This window comes from Physeter macrocephalus, chromosome 5, assembly GCF_002837175.3.
Source record: "Physeter macrocephalus isolate SW-GA chromosome 5, ASM283717v5, whole genome shotgun sequence".
Classification (NCBI taxonomy): Eukaryota; Metazoa; Chordata; class Mammalia; order Artiodactyla; family Physeteridae; genus Physeter; species Physeter macrocephalus.
In genome coordinates this window covers 99,409,727-99,426,746 of record NC_041218.1, presented here as the reverse complement: position 1 = coordinate 99,426,746, position 17,020 = coordinate 99,409,727, and the positions used below count along the sequence as shown (strand labels likewise).

The window sequence follows — 17,020 nt, the reverse complement described above, 5'->3', positions numbered from 1 at the left end:
AGATTCATTCTTCTAAATACAGAACCAAATATTAAAGCCAATATTTTTTTGCAGCGTTATATTTAAATATAACTTAATTTTTCACACATTTATACATAAAAACGATTTAAATCTTAAAAAAGCCATTTGACTCTTGAAGAGAAACTGGTTATGAAAATTCCTAAAATAATGAATTTCACTGTCACTAAGTGACTCTAAGAGGACATTATCATCTTCCAAAGTTATAGAAGTTAGGGATCTCATTTATATGACATCACTTCAACTACTGCATCAGCTGGAAATGTCTAGTTTTCCTATAAAGACAGATACAACAAACATTACTTTGATACACTCCACTACCATGCTATTACACTAATAAACAAGTCACATGGGGGATACGTATAGCATATTGATTAAGGGATAAGGTCTGGAATTAGACAGATGTGGGCTTGAATCCCCAAAACGGCTCTGCTCACTCACTCGATGAGTAACCTTGGGCAATTTATTTAACCTCTTATTTAAGAAAAATATCATTTTCCTAATCTATAAAAGAGGACACAAACGGAATCTATTTTACAGCGCTGTTGTGAGAATTAAAGAATATAATACATGTTACTTGCCACATAGTAAGTACTCAAAAAAATATTAGGAATCAAACAAATCATTAAGTTGTAATAATCATCACCCATAAATATCCAATACTCAAGTTGGAAGGCAACTTCGAAATCATATAGTTTTTTTTTTTTTTTAACCTAATGCCAAATGCCAAAGCCATGTCTTCTTTCAAACTGTGAGGTAGTCTTTTCCACTCCTGGGTGCATACTATTTTTAACAAGGCTTTCACTACAAGCCTAAACCTGGCTTCAGGTGAATGGCTGTAGTCCTGGTCTTTTGCTGAGCAGTATAGAAGACCCCCCATGACAGTCTGTCAGGTACTGGACACAGCTAATCATTCCTCATCCCCTTAGGGTTCTGGGATCGCCTCACTGTCATGACTCATAGAACTGCTGGAAAAATGTGCCAACTGAATCTGAAGCAACTGTGCCAAGTATAATCTCATCAAAGTGTTACATGATTATTATTTTGCTGATGTTGGCACAATACAACTTAATATGCTTTTAAAAAACTTGACAGGTGTTCCATATTTCATAAATAAAATAAACGACCTAGATCTTTTTCCTCTTGGATTTTTTTCAAGCCAGTGTCCTCATACTATGGTTTAAAAATATATTTAAAAAATTTCAATGCAAGGCTTAATGTGCTCTGTTAAATTCTACTTTCTAGGTTTGGGCCCGGCATTCTAGACTACTGATGTAATTGTGAGGACTAATTCTCCCTTCTTAGCTACTGGTAACCATGATTTTCATGCCCTCTGTATTTCTGTTATACCGTCAGCAATAAAAATGTTACCTGAAAAAATCCTTAGGCCCAGCCCTGCAGATGTTCAATTAGGTGGCAATCTACCCAACAGCACCCTAATTCAGAACAAAGTTCTCTGTGTTCAACAGAAATGCGAAAGACTTTTCCAGGTTACTAGAGAGATTAAACAATAAACTATGCATCACCTCTTTTTATTTTACGCCACAAAATCATTAGGCTGATAACATCTCCACTGAGTTTTAAAAGGTTCCTAATGATCTTTGGATTCCTTTAAGGAAGAGAAAAAAATCATCAATAGTTTGACTTTTTTATACCTATATTTCTGAAGTTTCAAAAGAAGAGAAAAAAGAGAAAGCCTATTTTGTAAAAAACTGACCAACATAATTGACAGCAAGCGTCTTGCTATTAAATTAGAAATGGCTGGGTTGAACTACCCTCAAAGTACTCCCACATGAAACACACAGGTATCTACTGCCACCATACCTAACACTCAAGGCAACAGTACTGTGTAGTAGTAAAATACTACTTCTTACCTATCTGGCCTGAACGTATATTTCCAAAGACCAGACACTCAACAGAGAAATGGATCCCACACATCATTAACCTGTAAACGCTGGGAACCCTTGCTACAGAAGAACCATTGCTTAATTCAGGGGCCAGAGGCAAACACAGGGGAGAGACCTAAACTTATCTGATGTCTGTGGCCAGCCACCCATTTCTTTGGGTCACCACAGTAGGGCCCACGGCTCTCCTCCCACTCCAATCACTACTCTTGACACCATCTTTGTTTCCGAGGAAGCATTCGTCAATGGCGGTAGGTCTACCCTTTTCTTTCCCCCATATCATACACTATACTGGGAGTGGGCAAACTTTTCTGTAAAGGGCCAGATAGCAAATATTTTTGGTTTTGCTGGCCAGACGGTCTGACCACTACTGTTCAAGTCTGCTGTTGTAGAGTGAAAGCAGCTGGAGACAACAGGTAAATGAATGGGGGTGGCTGTGTTTAAAAAAAAAACAAAACACTTTACCAACACAAAATGTGAATTTCACATAGTTTCCATGTCATTAAATATGACTTTTCTTTTGACTTCTCTCAATCATTTAAAAATGTAAAAATCATTCTACATAGCTGGCGAGCTTTACAAAAAGAGGCAGCCAGCAGTAGGCTGCCAACCTGTGCACTATTCCACGCTGAAGAAAACTCTTCTACCATTCTGATAGGGCACACCACTGAAACTGACAGCAAGGCAGCAGATCACAAGGGTTTGAGGAAACGCGCACTGCCTTCATCTCTGAATGACTGGGAGGGGAACCCTTAAAACTACTCAGAGAGTCAGAAGATGAAACAAGGTTTCTGGGAACTGTTCTTTCTGTAGAGCCAAGCAGTACACAGAACTGTGAGACTCAGCCTTCAAGGTGCGGGGTCCTGGTGAACACACTAAGAATTAACACTGTCACAGTGTCCCTAGATTCCACACCCACAGGGGCTCTAGTATGCATGCTTTACCACAACTTCATGGTAAAAACTGTGATTGTACCTCAACTCTAAGTTACTGAGGGCTCTCCAAAGCATGAAATAATGTTTCTCTGACACTAGCGGTCACAGTTACATACAGAGACTTGAGACTGATGAGGTTCAAAGGGCACAAGATGTCTGTTGCACATCTACTTTCTTTGTTGACTTACCCGAAATTCTTCCTGGATTACATCGTTGTTACAGTTTTTGGAGCTCTTCACTCATTTCACGAACACCTATAGTTCACTATTATACACTAAACTGAGAACTCAGATTTTCATTACTCATTTTATTTTTGGGGGGGGAAATATCAGAAATGAATACATTTCAGAACTCAACGATAACCCATTCCAGAGTGGTGAGAAAGGAAGGATAAACAATGATAACAACAGGAAGTGACATTTTGAGTCAGACCCACCAGTCTAAGCTTCCTCAGAACAGGGACTGGGCTTTACCCGTGCCCAACTGGTAGAGTTTGGGAAGGCACAGCGAGGTTCTGTAGGTAGGTACGACACGCTAAGGAGTTTGTGCTTTATTTCTCAGGATAAAAATGGGCACCTATGAGAATTTTTTAAGTAAGGTAAATGTTTTAAAAGGTAGGTCTGAGAGTGTACTGTGAAGTGTTAACTAGAAACTAGGGAAGCCAAGAAAATAATTCTAGGTAAGGGGTCTGAACGAAAGTACCAGCAGTGGAGGCTGGGAAGAGAGAATGCATTTACAAGACATTCAAGGTCAAGATCCATCAGCACTTCCTGACATGCTGAGTTGCAGGCAGAGATGAGGACAGAAGGGAAAGGTGGAAGTGGAAGATGACTCGGAGATTTTTAACCTGGGTACTGGGTGATGTGGTACCATCCACTGAGAGAAAGATTAGGAGAATGCTAACGGATCTGCGGGGGGGCAGAGGGCGGGGGAGCGTCTTAGGTTTGGGATGGGAGAAGTTTGAGGTGCTTTTCTCTGTAAAGAGAACTTTATTTGCTAGATGGATTCCGAATATAAGTTCCAGTGTTGGGTTGCCACACAAAGGTGAACAGATAATATATAAGGTTCAGGCAGAGATAAAAAAAACTGTAGACGCTAATTTGAGTGGTATATAGAAGAAGCAAAATAAAAGTGAGCTCCGAGGTTCCAGGTTTGATTCTATAATAGATTACAGTAAAGTGCTTTGTTTCTCCCTGTATTCTATTAAAGTTGGTCTGACATATTAGAATTTGTTGCCCTAAGACTGTCTCCTTGGCTGGAGGATGAGTTCCAGGAACCTGGCCTCTTATTCATCTTTGCATCTCCATGTGTAGAGCCCCACACATGGCAGGTGCTCAAATATGACATCAAATAACACCCTGAGTACATACACTGTTCATGCTATTTTGTTAAAGAAAAGTTCTATGGCAACTTAACCTCATAAGGTTTAATATTTTAGCCACATGGACTACTTGCCTTTCTCTTTTTCATTGAATTTTTCTGCACTGTGCTTATTTGTTTTCTTGCCAATGGCTGAAGTATCTTTCATCACCACTAGTAGTAAAATTCCACCCGTTCTTTCAGGCCCAGCTCAAATGTTATTTTTCCCATAAGATTTTCCCATGTGGCATGTCAGCTTGCCTATAAAGGGAGTAGTGACTGATTGGTTAGACCTGGGAATAATTTCCAGAGCCTACCAAAGAGCCTTATGTGCTCAATATGCAAGTACAGTATTTGCTTGATAGCACTGGGGTAATGCCTTAAGTGCAAAGAAGTTCCATTCAAGAAAGACCTAGAAAAGATCTGTCTTCCTTACCTCTGAAAGGAAAACAACAAAAAACAAACTATCTGCTGACCCTAAGTGTAAAAAATCAGTGAGTCCATCAGATCAGACATCGACGTAAGTGACAAGAACAGGTAAGACTTTAAAAGCCAGACTCAGTTTTAAGTTCTGGCTGGTAACTGTAATCTTGGGCACTTTGCTCAAGCCTTCTGAGCCTTAGATTGCTCACCTGTAAAATGAGGTTGATGGCGCCCACCTTGCGGGGTAGAGTGAACACTAAACGAAATGACATCTCCAAAGCGTGCAGCACCCAGCAAATGCTCAGTCATCAGTACACAAGAGCTATTTTTATGGCTTGGGGCATTAATTTCAGACCTATGATAATTTGTAAAAAACCAAAAAATAATCATACAGAACAGACGAGCTTTGGAGGTGATCTAATTTGAACTCTCTACCTGAGGCATAAACTCCCTCTGTAAGTCGGGTCCCTTCTTCCCTTCCTGAACAGGCGACTCAATGACTGTAGCTACTTAACTTTCTAATGCACTTGGTTCACTAATCAGATTTTATAAAATTTTGTTATTGTAGTTTTGTAAAGAGGCTGAAATTCATTAATCCTTGTTCATGTACTCTCTAAATTTAATTTTTATTTTATATTGGACTACAGTTGAAGGTTTACGTATTTTAAATTAAGATTTCACTTTTAACACTGTAAGCCCCAACTTTTCAAAATTAAAACAGTTGACTTAATGAAGCATCTGCCTTAGAGCAGGAGCCATATTTCCTAAGAAATGTCTGATGCTGAATCACAAACATAGCCAACTGTTTTTACCCATCCAAAAATACTGGATTATCCAACACTGGAAATATTTTTCAAACCAATTTTAAACTGCCAAGAAATCTTAAATAACAGTTTTCCTAAAACAAGGTGCAATTTCTACATGGATAGTATTAGTTAACAAGGGGCTTTATTTCTAAAGAAACTACAGCTTACAATTTATGACATATGCTTAAGTAGCTGTAAGGTACTAAACCTGAAGCCATTACCTACAGACAGGAATCTAGGTAAAGGACACCCACCTCCTGAAACACATCCACCTGCGCACGCCCCTCAGCTCGAACATCCTCTAATTCTCTGATAAAAATCCTTCCTTGTTCCCGTTACTCCCAACCGCTCTGAGGATAATGAGATAGGACGTCCCTGTCTACCATCAGGCCCAGCTGAGACAGGCTGGGACCTGGGACCCTTCACCTGAGTGCTTGCACCTGGACAAACACCTCCTCGAGCAATAGAATACAAAGAAACTCTAAGGGACGAAGCACAACTGCACGCATGCGCAAGTGCGGTCCATTTTGAACAATAAGATACAAAAAGGCCACAGACCAACCGCCACTTCTGAGAAGCTGAGAGCAAAAGTGGGGGGCTGCACGTGATCCCTGCACACAGCACCAGCAAGGGGGTGCGCAGATCACCGAAGCCTCCCCTCCAGCCCGACCCAGCCATCGGCCCCCACCCTCACCGCACTGAAGGGACCAGCTCCCCCCCCCGACCTTGGGGAGTGAGCAAGGGCACCTGCTTCTCGTTTTCGTTCCCTCGCGCTGCAGCACGGAGTCCCAGTGAAGCCTTGCCTGGAATGCTCCTCTGGCCTCTTATCCATTGCTATTGATTAAAGAGTCCAAGGACCCAGGTGGGTGACACAACCGGTGAGGGAAGCATATGACACCGAAGCTGGATTGGGTTTGTTCCAATTTGGAACTCATGAACCTGTCCTCTCATAAAAACGATGGGAAATTGCTTTAGCCACAGGATAGACTACGGATTGTTCTTTGAGAAACATCTGTGGTATAATGGAAGTGATTTCAGAGTCCCAGTTCAGGTGATTCTCACAAGACTCAATCTATCTGCGTCTTGATTTTCTCATCCGAAAAATGGGACTTCCCAAACCTGCTTGTGATGAGAAGTAAATGAGATCATGCAAGTGAAAGCACCTGTAAAACTGTATAGCCCCTATACATTTATGAAGGACCCGTTCCAGCAGAGAACTCATAATTTATACCTTTTTTCCCCCCCGCAGGAAACATCAACTATGAGTATGTAATAATATAAAAAACAAAAGATGTTCTTTTGGCTTTAAAGATTTCTTTTTTCTTAAGATAAAATGCATGAGTATGTCAAAAAATGTTCAAGCTGAGGACTAGACAAATCATGTGATGTGGAATTAGTATAATTTAAAATTCCTAGAAACATTTTTCTGTTCCTACACTATTGGTTAGAACTCTAGAAGTCAACACTTTGAAAAAAATTCTCAGAACTCAAGGTCACGGCTCCCGTGCCTCGCTTCGTTACTGTGGTTTCCACCGGCACCTGTCCTGCCTCAGAGAAAGGTAACAAGCCTCAGGAATAAGAAGTCAAGCTTCCAGCAATAAAAGCAAATTTTACATCATATATTTACCCACATTTAGGTTGCCATGGACTCTGCTAGAGATATGAAAGAAATGTGACATTTGTTAAAATAATCAATATTACATACTTTAATTACTATGGAATCAATACCGACCATTTAAAATGTGTTCTCCAAACAACCATTTCACTGAAAGCTTTATATTTCTGTAAGATAAAATAATGGGAACTCCCCAAAGAACTCAGTTTCTGTGTTTGAACAGTTAGCTCTTCACACCCCTTCAACATTTTCAACTAAATGAAAGGCCATAGAACGAAATGAATAGATCTTTGTTTTTCATACCGCATCGTTAAAATACAACATGAGTAATTTTTAAGTTCTGTATCAGCATGAGATCGATTCGTTGTATCAGAATCGCAACCAGAGTTAACAGCTGGAAAAAGGTGCAACTTTTTTCTATCTTACTACAGAAAGGAACAGACATAAACACACCTCATTATGTCAAAACTACAACACACAGGCAAAACTTATAAACCTTAAACAAAGAGAGCTTCTAACACAGAACAGAGCTTTTACTTCCTGAGACTTCCGAGCAGTTCTCTTGTCTTTTGGAAGGAGGTTTTATTACTTTCGCAACAGACAGGAAGTATTCTGAGGTCGTGCAAGTTTTCCCGTTTTTGCCTTTTGGTTACATGTAAAATACCATTCACCGAGCTACACAATGAATTGCGTTTTTTGAGTGCGCCCGGGAAGCTAAGTACAGCCTTTATGCTACAGGTGTGTTTTTAATTTATTTAGTTCTCTCAACAACTCCATGAGGCTATCAATGGTTAGGTAACTTACTCAAGTACACGCAACTAGTAAGTAAAGAGCCAAGACTCAACTGTCTGACTCCAAAGTCCATGTTCTTGACCACTGCATTACACTTCTCCGTGATGAAAAGAGAACCAAAAAGAAACAAATACATTCGTTTTCTTTTTCAGTTTCAGGCTCTTGTATCAAGTATCTATCTAACTGCATTGTTCTGCTGCTTCAGGAATTATTACTTATGTAAAGAAATTCATATAAGAGGAGATATGTAGAGGACGTCATAACCTTCAAACAAACACACTTTATAAGCGAGCTAGTTTTATAACAGGGAGTAAAATGAAAGTTGAAAAATTCCCGGAGGAATTGTCGCGCAGCTGGTAGGGCGCAAATCAATTGTTTTTCAGATTAAATCATTTATTGCAGAGTCTACAAGACAGTGCTTGCCACCTGAAGACATTTCAGTTTTGAAATGTGTTCTCGTTCTGTGGAATGAAGCCAGACAACCAAACAACGGAGAGTCCTAGTTTTCCTTCTTCAAGAAATCAGGGTTACTTCAGAAGGTCTGGAATTTTGACCAATTAGAATACCTACATGAGTCAGTCGCTGTCCACCTCTTCCTTTGTCATAAAGTGTGCACAGATCCAGTTAATTAATGCCTAGCACAGTGAAGTAAATCTTGTCCCAGAAAGACGTTTCTCCTTGTAACTTTTGGAATAAATAAGACACTTTTAAGGTAGGTTTCCTTGCCAAAAAGAACTATTTCTAAAAGTTACCTTAATATTTGTAAGGCAGCTTGTTTTTAACATTGTAATCCCTGTTACAAGGACTTCTTTTTCCAAGAGCCTCAGCTGAAGGCTGTTATAACTGTCAGGCCCTTTCCCCATTACAACATGGTGCGGTTTTGCAACCATGTGCCATGTGCCAGGCCCAGTGGCTTGTGCTTTACAGCCACCGCATCTTCACGACACCCCTGACGGAGACACTGTCACTATGCTGATTTTATGGGTGGGAAACGAGAGGCTGGGGAGTCTACGTCACCGTCCAAAGGCACACAGAGCAAGCAGAGTGGGGGTCTGACCCCAAAGCCTGTGCTTTTGACAAGTTCTCCAAACTATTCTCAAGGAAAAAAGGAGTCGGTCCCCAAACGCCTATCACACTCTTGGACCCCTCTTCAACGTACAAGATGTAAAGGATCCAAACAGCCTTCACCTTGTGCAATTTTAAAAAGAGACCGAGTTCTAAGCCCTCCCGAGCCCTACAAAGCAAGAGTGCAGAGGGGAAGAGAAGGCAAGGGCCGGTTTTCAGCAGAGAAAGTCAGACGAGGGCCCGGAGCCTACAAGTGAAACCGATATGAACTTAAAAGGCGCAGGGGCCTCAACATTTCAGAACGAAAGCAGCACAAACCCAAGAAACCGCAATTGAAGTCAGCAGGAGGCGGCTGACAGAAGTTCGCCCAGCGCTGGTGCAAAGGAAGCTGTCACGCTCGGCGTTCTGCTCTCTGCTCTGTCACAGCCGCAGAGGGAGAAGCAGGAACCCACAAGTTCCAGGGGCCAAAAGCAGAGCTGCCTTCACACCTCTGCTCGGGCTTCAGACTCGCCGCCGCGGGTAAAGGTTCGCAGCGTGGTTCCCACGCCGTCTCGTTAAGTTACCGAGCCAAGGACCACAGAGGCCGAAAGGCCCGGAGCAGAGGAAGGGGTCAAGGTTCTCGGGGACCCGCGCGGGAGACTTTCTCACGGCCGCTACCCAGGGTACAGCACACGCCGGCGGAGCGCGCCGGCTCCGGGGACGCGGCGCGCGCAAGGGTGGCCGGGGGGCCCTGCCGCCCTAATCGCCGCCCGCACCCAGGCCTGTGCCCGGTTCCGGCACGCTATCTGCCCCCGCCGGCCTCCCGCACTTATCTGCTCCCCGCCCGCCCGGCCCTCGCTCGCCTCACCTGCCCAGCTCCCGGCCCGGGCTCAGGCTGTAGGCGTCCTGGAAGGGCTCGGTGCACACCGCGCTGCGGATCTCCGTCAGCAGCCCGCGGGGCGGGGGCGGCAGCCGGCGCGGTGTGCTCAGACCCCGGCCGACGCGACCCGAGCCGGGGGCGGCGGCCGGGGAAGAGCCGCCGCTGCCCGGCCTCTCCAGAGGAATCATGGCGCTCGGGCGCTCTTTCGTTCCGGCCGCCCGGCTCGCTCAGAGCTGCCAGCGGGTCACGGCCCCGCCTCCAGCTGCCTCGAGAACGTCGGAAGAGACCAACCGCTCTCCCCCGCGCCGCGCACAGAGTGCCGCCAGCTGCCTGCCGGTCGCCCGCCTCCCAGCCGTCCGGTCCCGCCCCGCGCTCGGCCCCGCCCCTCCCCTCCCCTCGGCCTCCGCTGAGCTTCCGCGGGGCCTGAGCGCCGCTTGCCTCACGCGCGCCCTCTGCAGCCGAGGGGGAGAAGGTGCAGCCTGGCGGGCGGCCTCGGGGTGGGCCTGGGCAGTCTGCAGGCGACCAACAGCAGCACCACCCTTCTGGCTGGAGGACCCGCTGCGTCAGCCAGTTATGCACCTGCTGAGCATCTGAGAGTTGCAAACCTGAGCCCTCCGTTAATGAAAGGCGTAGGAGCTGCCAGCCAGAGCTTCACGATCCCTTCCCTTGGGCAGGTCAGGAGGGGTGATGAGACTCAGATCAGGGCTGCTGTACAGCACGCGGAAGCTGCCCGGGGCAGCTGGTTCCTTCCCACGTTGAGAGGAGGACGTGGAGGCAAGAGGTGGATAAATATTTTTAAGCTCTCACACCAGCCCTATGAAACCGGCACTATTATACTGTCTGCAGTCTTCTCTATATTTAACTTTCAAGGTGCTCTCATCCGGTCTTGTGACTTTAATTACATCCGTATGCTCATGACTACAAAATTTTTATCTCCAGCTTCCAACCATTCTCTGAACTTCGGACTCATATATTCAGGTATACACTTGGCATCACCAGTTAGATCCCAAATTAGCATCTCAAACGTAACGAGCAAAACTCAGGTCCTGATCATCCTTCACAAATGCACTCCTGCCCAGTTTCCCCACCTCGGTAAATGTAGCTCCATCCTTCTGGTGGTTCAGTGCAAAAACCTTGGCGTCAGCACTGACTCCTCTCTTTCTCTCATACCCCTCATCCAATTTATAAGTAAATCCTCTTGGCTTTACCTTCAAAATACATCCAGAATCTGATCACTTCTCTTCATTTCCACATTACCACAATTAGCATTATCTCTTCTCTGGATTATTGTGTTAGCTCGCTAACTAGATTACCTGCTTCCATCCTTCTTCCTCCCCAATTCCACACAGTTTCTTTTCAAGGCAACCAGAGTGATCTTTTTAAAATCTAAATCAGACCATGTCACTGCTCTGCTTAGAGTTTTGCGTTGATGAGCTAGTCTACTTGTGATCAATACTCTCACTGAGAAATATTAGAAAAAAATTTAAAACAGTCCTCTACTTGAAACATCAGAGAGTTTCAAAAGCAGCAAGAACTTGGATGACTAAGATCCTGGAAAGAAGGGCAGCCCAGAATGGCACCACTTTCCCATGAGGCATTTGATAATTCCAAAGCAATGACTGAAAGGGTGAGAAAATAAGTAGGGCTTTAGGCATCTCACCAGGCTGGGGAGATGAAAAATTGGAGTTTAGGATCTACTAAGGAGAAAGAGCTGGTAAACACGCTAGACTTGCAGTTGGCACCCCAGAGTGCTACATCCTAGGAGCATCGGTAAAAAGGAAATAGACCAGCCCTCCCAAGGACTGAAGAACAGCTTCAAAACCCGATAGTAAATCCCCTCTGGAGAAAAACACAATCATCCAGAGCCACACATTATCTGTACAGTATTTCATACACAATGTCTGGCACATTTAAAAATTTTAAAAGGGGCACACAAAAAGAATTATCTTAAAAACTAAGAGGAAAAGACAGAAAACAGAAATAAGCAAGCAGGAGATCCAGATACTGAATCTTAAAGACAGCTTTTTGAATAATTCTGTTTAATATCTTCAAGAAATTAAATGACGGGCTTCCCTGGTGGTGCAGTGGTTGAGAATCTTGCCTGCTAATGCAGGGGACACGCGTTCGAGCCCTGGTCTGGGAAGATCCCACATGCCACGGAGCAACTGGGCCCGTGAGCCACAAGTACTGAGCCTGCGCGTCTGGAGCCTGTGCTCCGCCACAAGAGAGGCCGCGATAGTGAGAGGCACGTGCACCACGATGAAGAGTGGCCCCCGCTTGCCACAACTAGAGAAAGCCCTCGCACAGAAACGAAGACACAACACAGCAAAAATAAATATAAATAAATTAATAAACTCCTACCCCCAACATCTTCTTTTAAAAAAAAAAAGAAATTAAATGACAAGATAGAGAATTTCAGCATAGAACTGAGAACTCCAAAGAAGAATAAAATGGACTTTGTAGAATTGGGGGGGAAAACCCCACAAACGAAAACTATGACTGAATAGGGATGGGTTTAATAACAGATTTGATACAACTTAAGAAAAAATTAGTGAACCTGATTCGTGAACTTAATAGGTCAAAAATTATGCAAAATGAAACACGAGATAAGAGGACATAATGTTCAGAAAAGAGAATATAGTAAGTCTCCTACATATGAACGAATTCAGTTCCGCGAGCGGGTTCGTAAGTCCAATTTGTTCCTAAGTCCAACAAAGTTAGCCTAGGTACCCAACTAACACAATCAGCTATATAGTAGTATACTGTAATAGGTTTATAATGCTTTTCACACAAATAATACATAAAAAACAAACAAAACATAAAGAAAACATTTTAATCTTACAGTGCAGTACCTTGACTGGAGGAGGGGGAGGAGGTGGGAGATGGTAGAGCTGAAGGATTGTCAGCAATAGGAGACGGAGGGCAAGCTGCAATTTCACTCATGCCTGATGTTGATGGCATAGGCTCAGGTTCTTTGCTGGATTCAATTGTATGTATCCTCTTGAAAAAACAATCCAGTCATGTCTGGGTAGTAGCTCTTTCTTCTCATCACAGATGACATGGTAGCACTGGATTGCATTCTGAACGGCTGCTGCAACCTTCATGTACTGTTCTACGTTTGGGTCCTGTGCCTCAAAAACTAACAGTGCCTCCTCAGATAAAGAAAATCCCCTTGCTATTTCCTGAGTCGTGAATCTCAGCAGTACCAGCTACAGCACTGTTGCTTTTACACTTGCTCCTGGACATCCTGGGCTTGAAATAAAGATACTGTACTCTACACAGTACTGGACAGTAAAGTACACAAAAGCACAACCACTTGTAGAGGATGCATGCACATGACAATGTATGTCAGACAGGCGAACTAACTTACGTGATTGGACATGTGAACGCACGTTTGCATCTTTGAAAGTGCGCAACTTGAAGGTTCGTGTGTAGGGGACTTACTGTAAAGCACGTAAGGTATGTGTTAAAATGTTCTAACACACGTGTAATTGAAGCATCAGAAGGAGAGGGGAGAGAAAATTAAGAAGCAATAGTTTAAAGGATAGTGGCCAGGAATTCTTCAAAACTAATGAAAGACAACAACTCACAGAATCAAGAAACATTGTGAATATCAGCAGGATTTCAAGCAAAGAAAACCATACCTAGGCAGATCAAGTAGACTACTGAGAATTAAAGACAAAGAGAAAAATCTTGAAAAAAAATAGGCACAGGAAGCAGATACATTACCTGCAATAGAGCAACAGTAAGATCAAGAGCTTATTCTCAAAGACAAATTGGAAGCCTAAAGACCTTCAGATTGCTTCAAAATACTAAAAGAAATTAGCTGCCGATCTAGATTATATACTACCCAGTAAAAAATATTCTTCAAAATTGAAAGTAAAATACAGGCATTTTTATGACAAACATTAAGATCATCAGCTGACCTACATTAAAGGAAATTGTAAAAGGAGTTTTTTAGGTAGATAGAAAATAATCCCAGATAAAACTGTGGAGATGTCTGAAGGGATACAGAAGAACAAAGGGATTAAGCCGTGGCTAGATATAAATAAAATAGGAACTGTATAGAACAATAAAAATAATGTCTTGGGCTTCCCTGGTGGCCCAGTGGTTGAGGATCCGTCTGCTAATGCAGGGGACACAGGTTCGAGCCCTGGTCCGGGAAGATCCCACATGCCGTGGAGCAACTAAGCTTACGTGCCACAACTACTGAGCCTGCACTCTGGAGCCCACCAGCCGCAACTGCTGAGCCCATGCGCTACAACTACTGAAGCCTGTGTGCCTAGAGCCTGTGCTCCGCAACAGAAGAGGCCCCTGCAATGAGAAGCCCCCGCACTGCAACGAGGAGTAGCCCCCGCTCGCCACAACTAGAGAAAGCCCACGCACAGCAACAAAGACCCAATGCAGACAAAAAAAAAAAAAAGGAAGTTTAAATATATATAGAATTAAAATATACACAATAATAGCATAAAAGGAGAGAGGGAGTAAATGGAATTAAAGTGTGCTAAAGTCCCAGCATTGAGTGGGAATTGATAAAAGTACCAGGCTTTAATAAATCAAGAATGAATATTATCATCTTTAGAGTAACAACTAAAATAATAGAAAAAGAATGAATAACAAGTTAATGGGGTGGGGAATGGGATGATAAAAATATTTAATCCAAAAGAAGTAAGAAAGGAAAGCAAAAGGATCATAAAGTAAGAATAGACAAATAGAAAACAAATAGTAAGGCGATCTGCTTAAGCAAACTGAAGTTGTTTCTTTTTTTAACAGCAGTTACTTTAAATTTAAATGGAATTTGATATACCCCCAATTAAAATACAAAGGTTCTAGACAGGATTAAAAAATAATAGCTGTGTGTGCTTCAATAAGACACCTTAAATAGAAAGTTACAGAAAGGTTGAAATAAAAAGGATAGAAAGACTTATGCCATGTAAATAGTACCTAATAGAAAATTGGTGCAGTTATACAAATATCAGATGAAGTAGATTTTTAAGGCAAGAAGCATTACTAGAGGTAAAGAGGAACATTTCTTAATGATAAAAGGATCAATCCGTCAGTAAGTTATAAAAATTCTAAATTTGCAGAGTGTTAAAAATATAGCATTGAAATATACAAAGCAAAATGACAGAACTAAAAGGAGAAATAGATCCACAGTTGTAACCAGGGATTTTTAACACACTCTTCTATGTAACTGATAGAACAAGCATACAAAAGAAAAAAAAAAAAGGAAACATTTTTAGCAGTTTTGAACAACACAATGAACAAGCTTGATGTAACTGATGTAAATACAACACTGCAGAATACACATATTTTTGGTGCAAAGAGAACATTTATTGATCATGTACTGGATGGTAAAGCACATTTCAGCAATTTTGAAGGACTGAAGTTCTATAGAGTACTATGTTCTGTGATCATAGTGGAGTTAAGCAAGAAACCAAATGATACCCATCAGTTTGATATACAACTACAACCGAAATCTCTATAAAATCACAAATGCTTGGAAATTAATCAATTCATCTCATTTATGGTGATAGAAATCAGAAGAGGGGTTGATTTTAGGGTGGAGGAGATTGACTGAAAAGGAGCAAAAGGGGACTCTCTGGGGTGATGAAATATGCTATTTTTGCAGGGCTATGGCTTACATGGATATATGCATTTTCAGAACTGATTGTGATCAGTGAATTTAAATTACACCTCAATTTTTAAAAACTTCTGTTTTATACAAATTTTCAAACCAATGGAAAAATGTGGGCTCAGAAATATTAAACAAAATTAATTAATCAAGCAATGTACTCAAAGATACATCATGACAGAGTAGATTTTATCCCAGGAATGTTCAGGATGTTTCACTACATGTTCAGATTAGTGGAGAAAAGGAATTCTATCAACTTAATAAATACTGGGAAAAACATTTTATAATATTCAATACCCATTCATGATTAATTTTTTAAAATTTAGCAACCTCAAATAAAAAGGAATATACTAAACTTAATAAGACATATCCCTCAAAACTTGCAGGAGCATTATCATCGAAGTCAGGGCATAACGATGACACCTGCTCTCACAACCCCTACCCAGTGTTGCAGGAGAACCTGAGTGGTTCATGTTGGAAAGGAAGAGTTAAAATGGTCAGGAAGGAAAAGACAACATTATTAAATGTAGACACTCTGAGTACATTTCTACATTACCGCAAAGAATCGACTGAAAAATATTAAAATTAAAAATTAGACAAAGGTGATTAAATATAATGAAAATAAATACCAGCTTTCCTACATAGAAACAATACAAGGAATGAAAGATAATGGGGAAATTATTCTATTTGCAATAGAAGGAAAAATAAAGCCTGCAGAAACAACCCTCACAAAAAATGCACAAAGCCTACATTTTACTTTATAACTATATAGAACGTAATTATTCTAGGAGACATAAAAGAAGACAAATAGAGATACATAGCATGTTCTTTGATGAAGAGATTACATTCTGCAATTCTTTGTAAATCAATATATTTAACAAAATTCTAATAAACCCCAAAATGATTTCTTTTGGAATTTATTAAAATTATCCCAAAGTTTATCATGAAGAATGTTCAAATGTGAGTAGCTAGGAAAATTTTGGAAAAGAAAGTTGGTAAGGAGAGAATTGTCCTAATAGACACTAAAATTTATTATGAAACAAGACAGCTCAACATAATAGAATGCATGGTTTTGAAACAGAGTTATTATGTGTATGAAACTAAAATAGGCCCCAAATCTTCTAACTCATTAATTAAATTAAATGTAAAATAAATCAATTAAATATAAAAAGACTAAAATCTGGAAATAAATAGTATATGACAATTAGCTGATTTCTAAAGGAGAAATAATTTCTAAACTATTGACTACCTAAAAATTCAAAATTCTTATATATATTGAAAAAATTATATACAAAATAAAAAGGCAGACAAACTGGGAAAACATTTGTAAAAAGCATTATAAACAAAAATTATACCCTAAATATATAAAGAACATATAAACCAATAAGCAGTATGGCAACACTATATTAGAAAGAGGACAAAGAAAATAAAAAGTAATTTTTTTTTTTTTTTTTTTTTTTTTTTTGTGGTATGCGGGCCTTCCCCTGTTGTGGCCTCTCCCATCGCGGAGCACAGGCTCCGGACGCGCAGGCCCAGCGGCCATGGCTCACGGGCCCAGCTGCTCCGCGGCACGTGGGATCCTCCCAGACCGGGGCGCGAACCCGGTTCC

At 41.6% G+C, this 17,020-nt stretch overlaps 1 protein-coding gene across 1 annotated transcript in view; it reads right to left on the bottom strand.

Annotated features, from left to right (window-relative positions):
* Nucleotides 1-10,092, bottom strand: part of STK17A (serine/threonine kinase 17a) — a 35,766-nt gene extending 25,674 nt beyond the window's left edge. Inside the window, exon 1 of the mRNA XM_007124962.2 lies at nucleotides 9,765-10,092. Within this exon, the coding sequence (XP_007125024.1) occupies nucleotides 9,765-9,964 (200 nt within the window). The 5' untranslated portion in view covers nucleotides 9,965-10,092. The remainder of the gene's footprint in view (nucleotides 1-9,764) is intronic.
* Nucleotides 10,093-17,020: the final 6,928 nt, after the last annotated feature.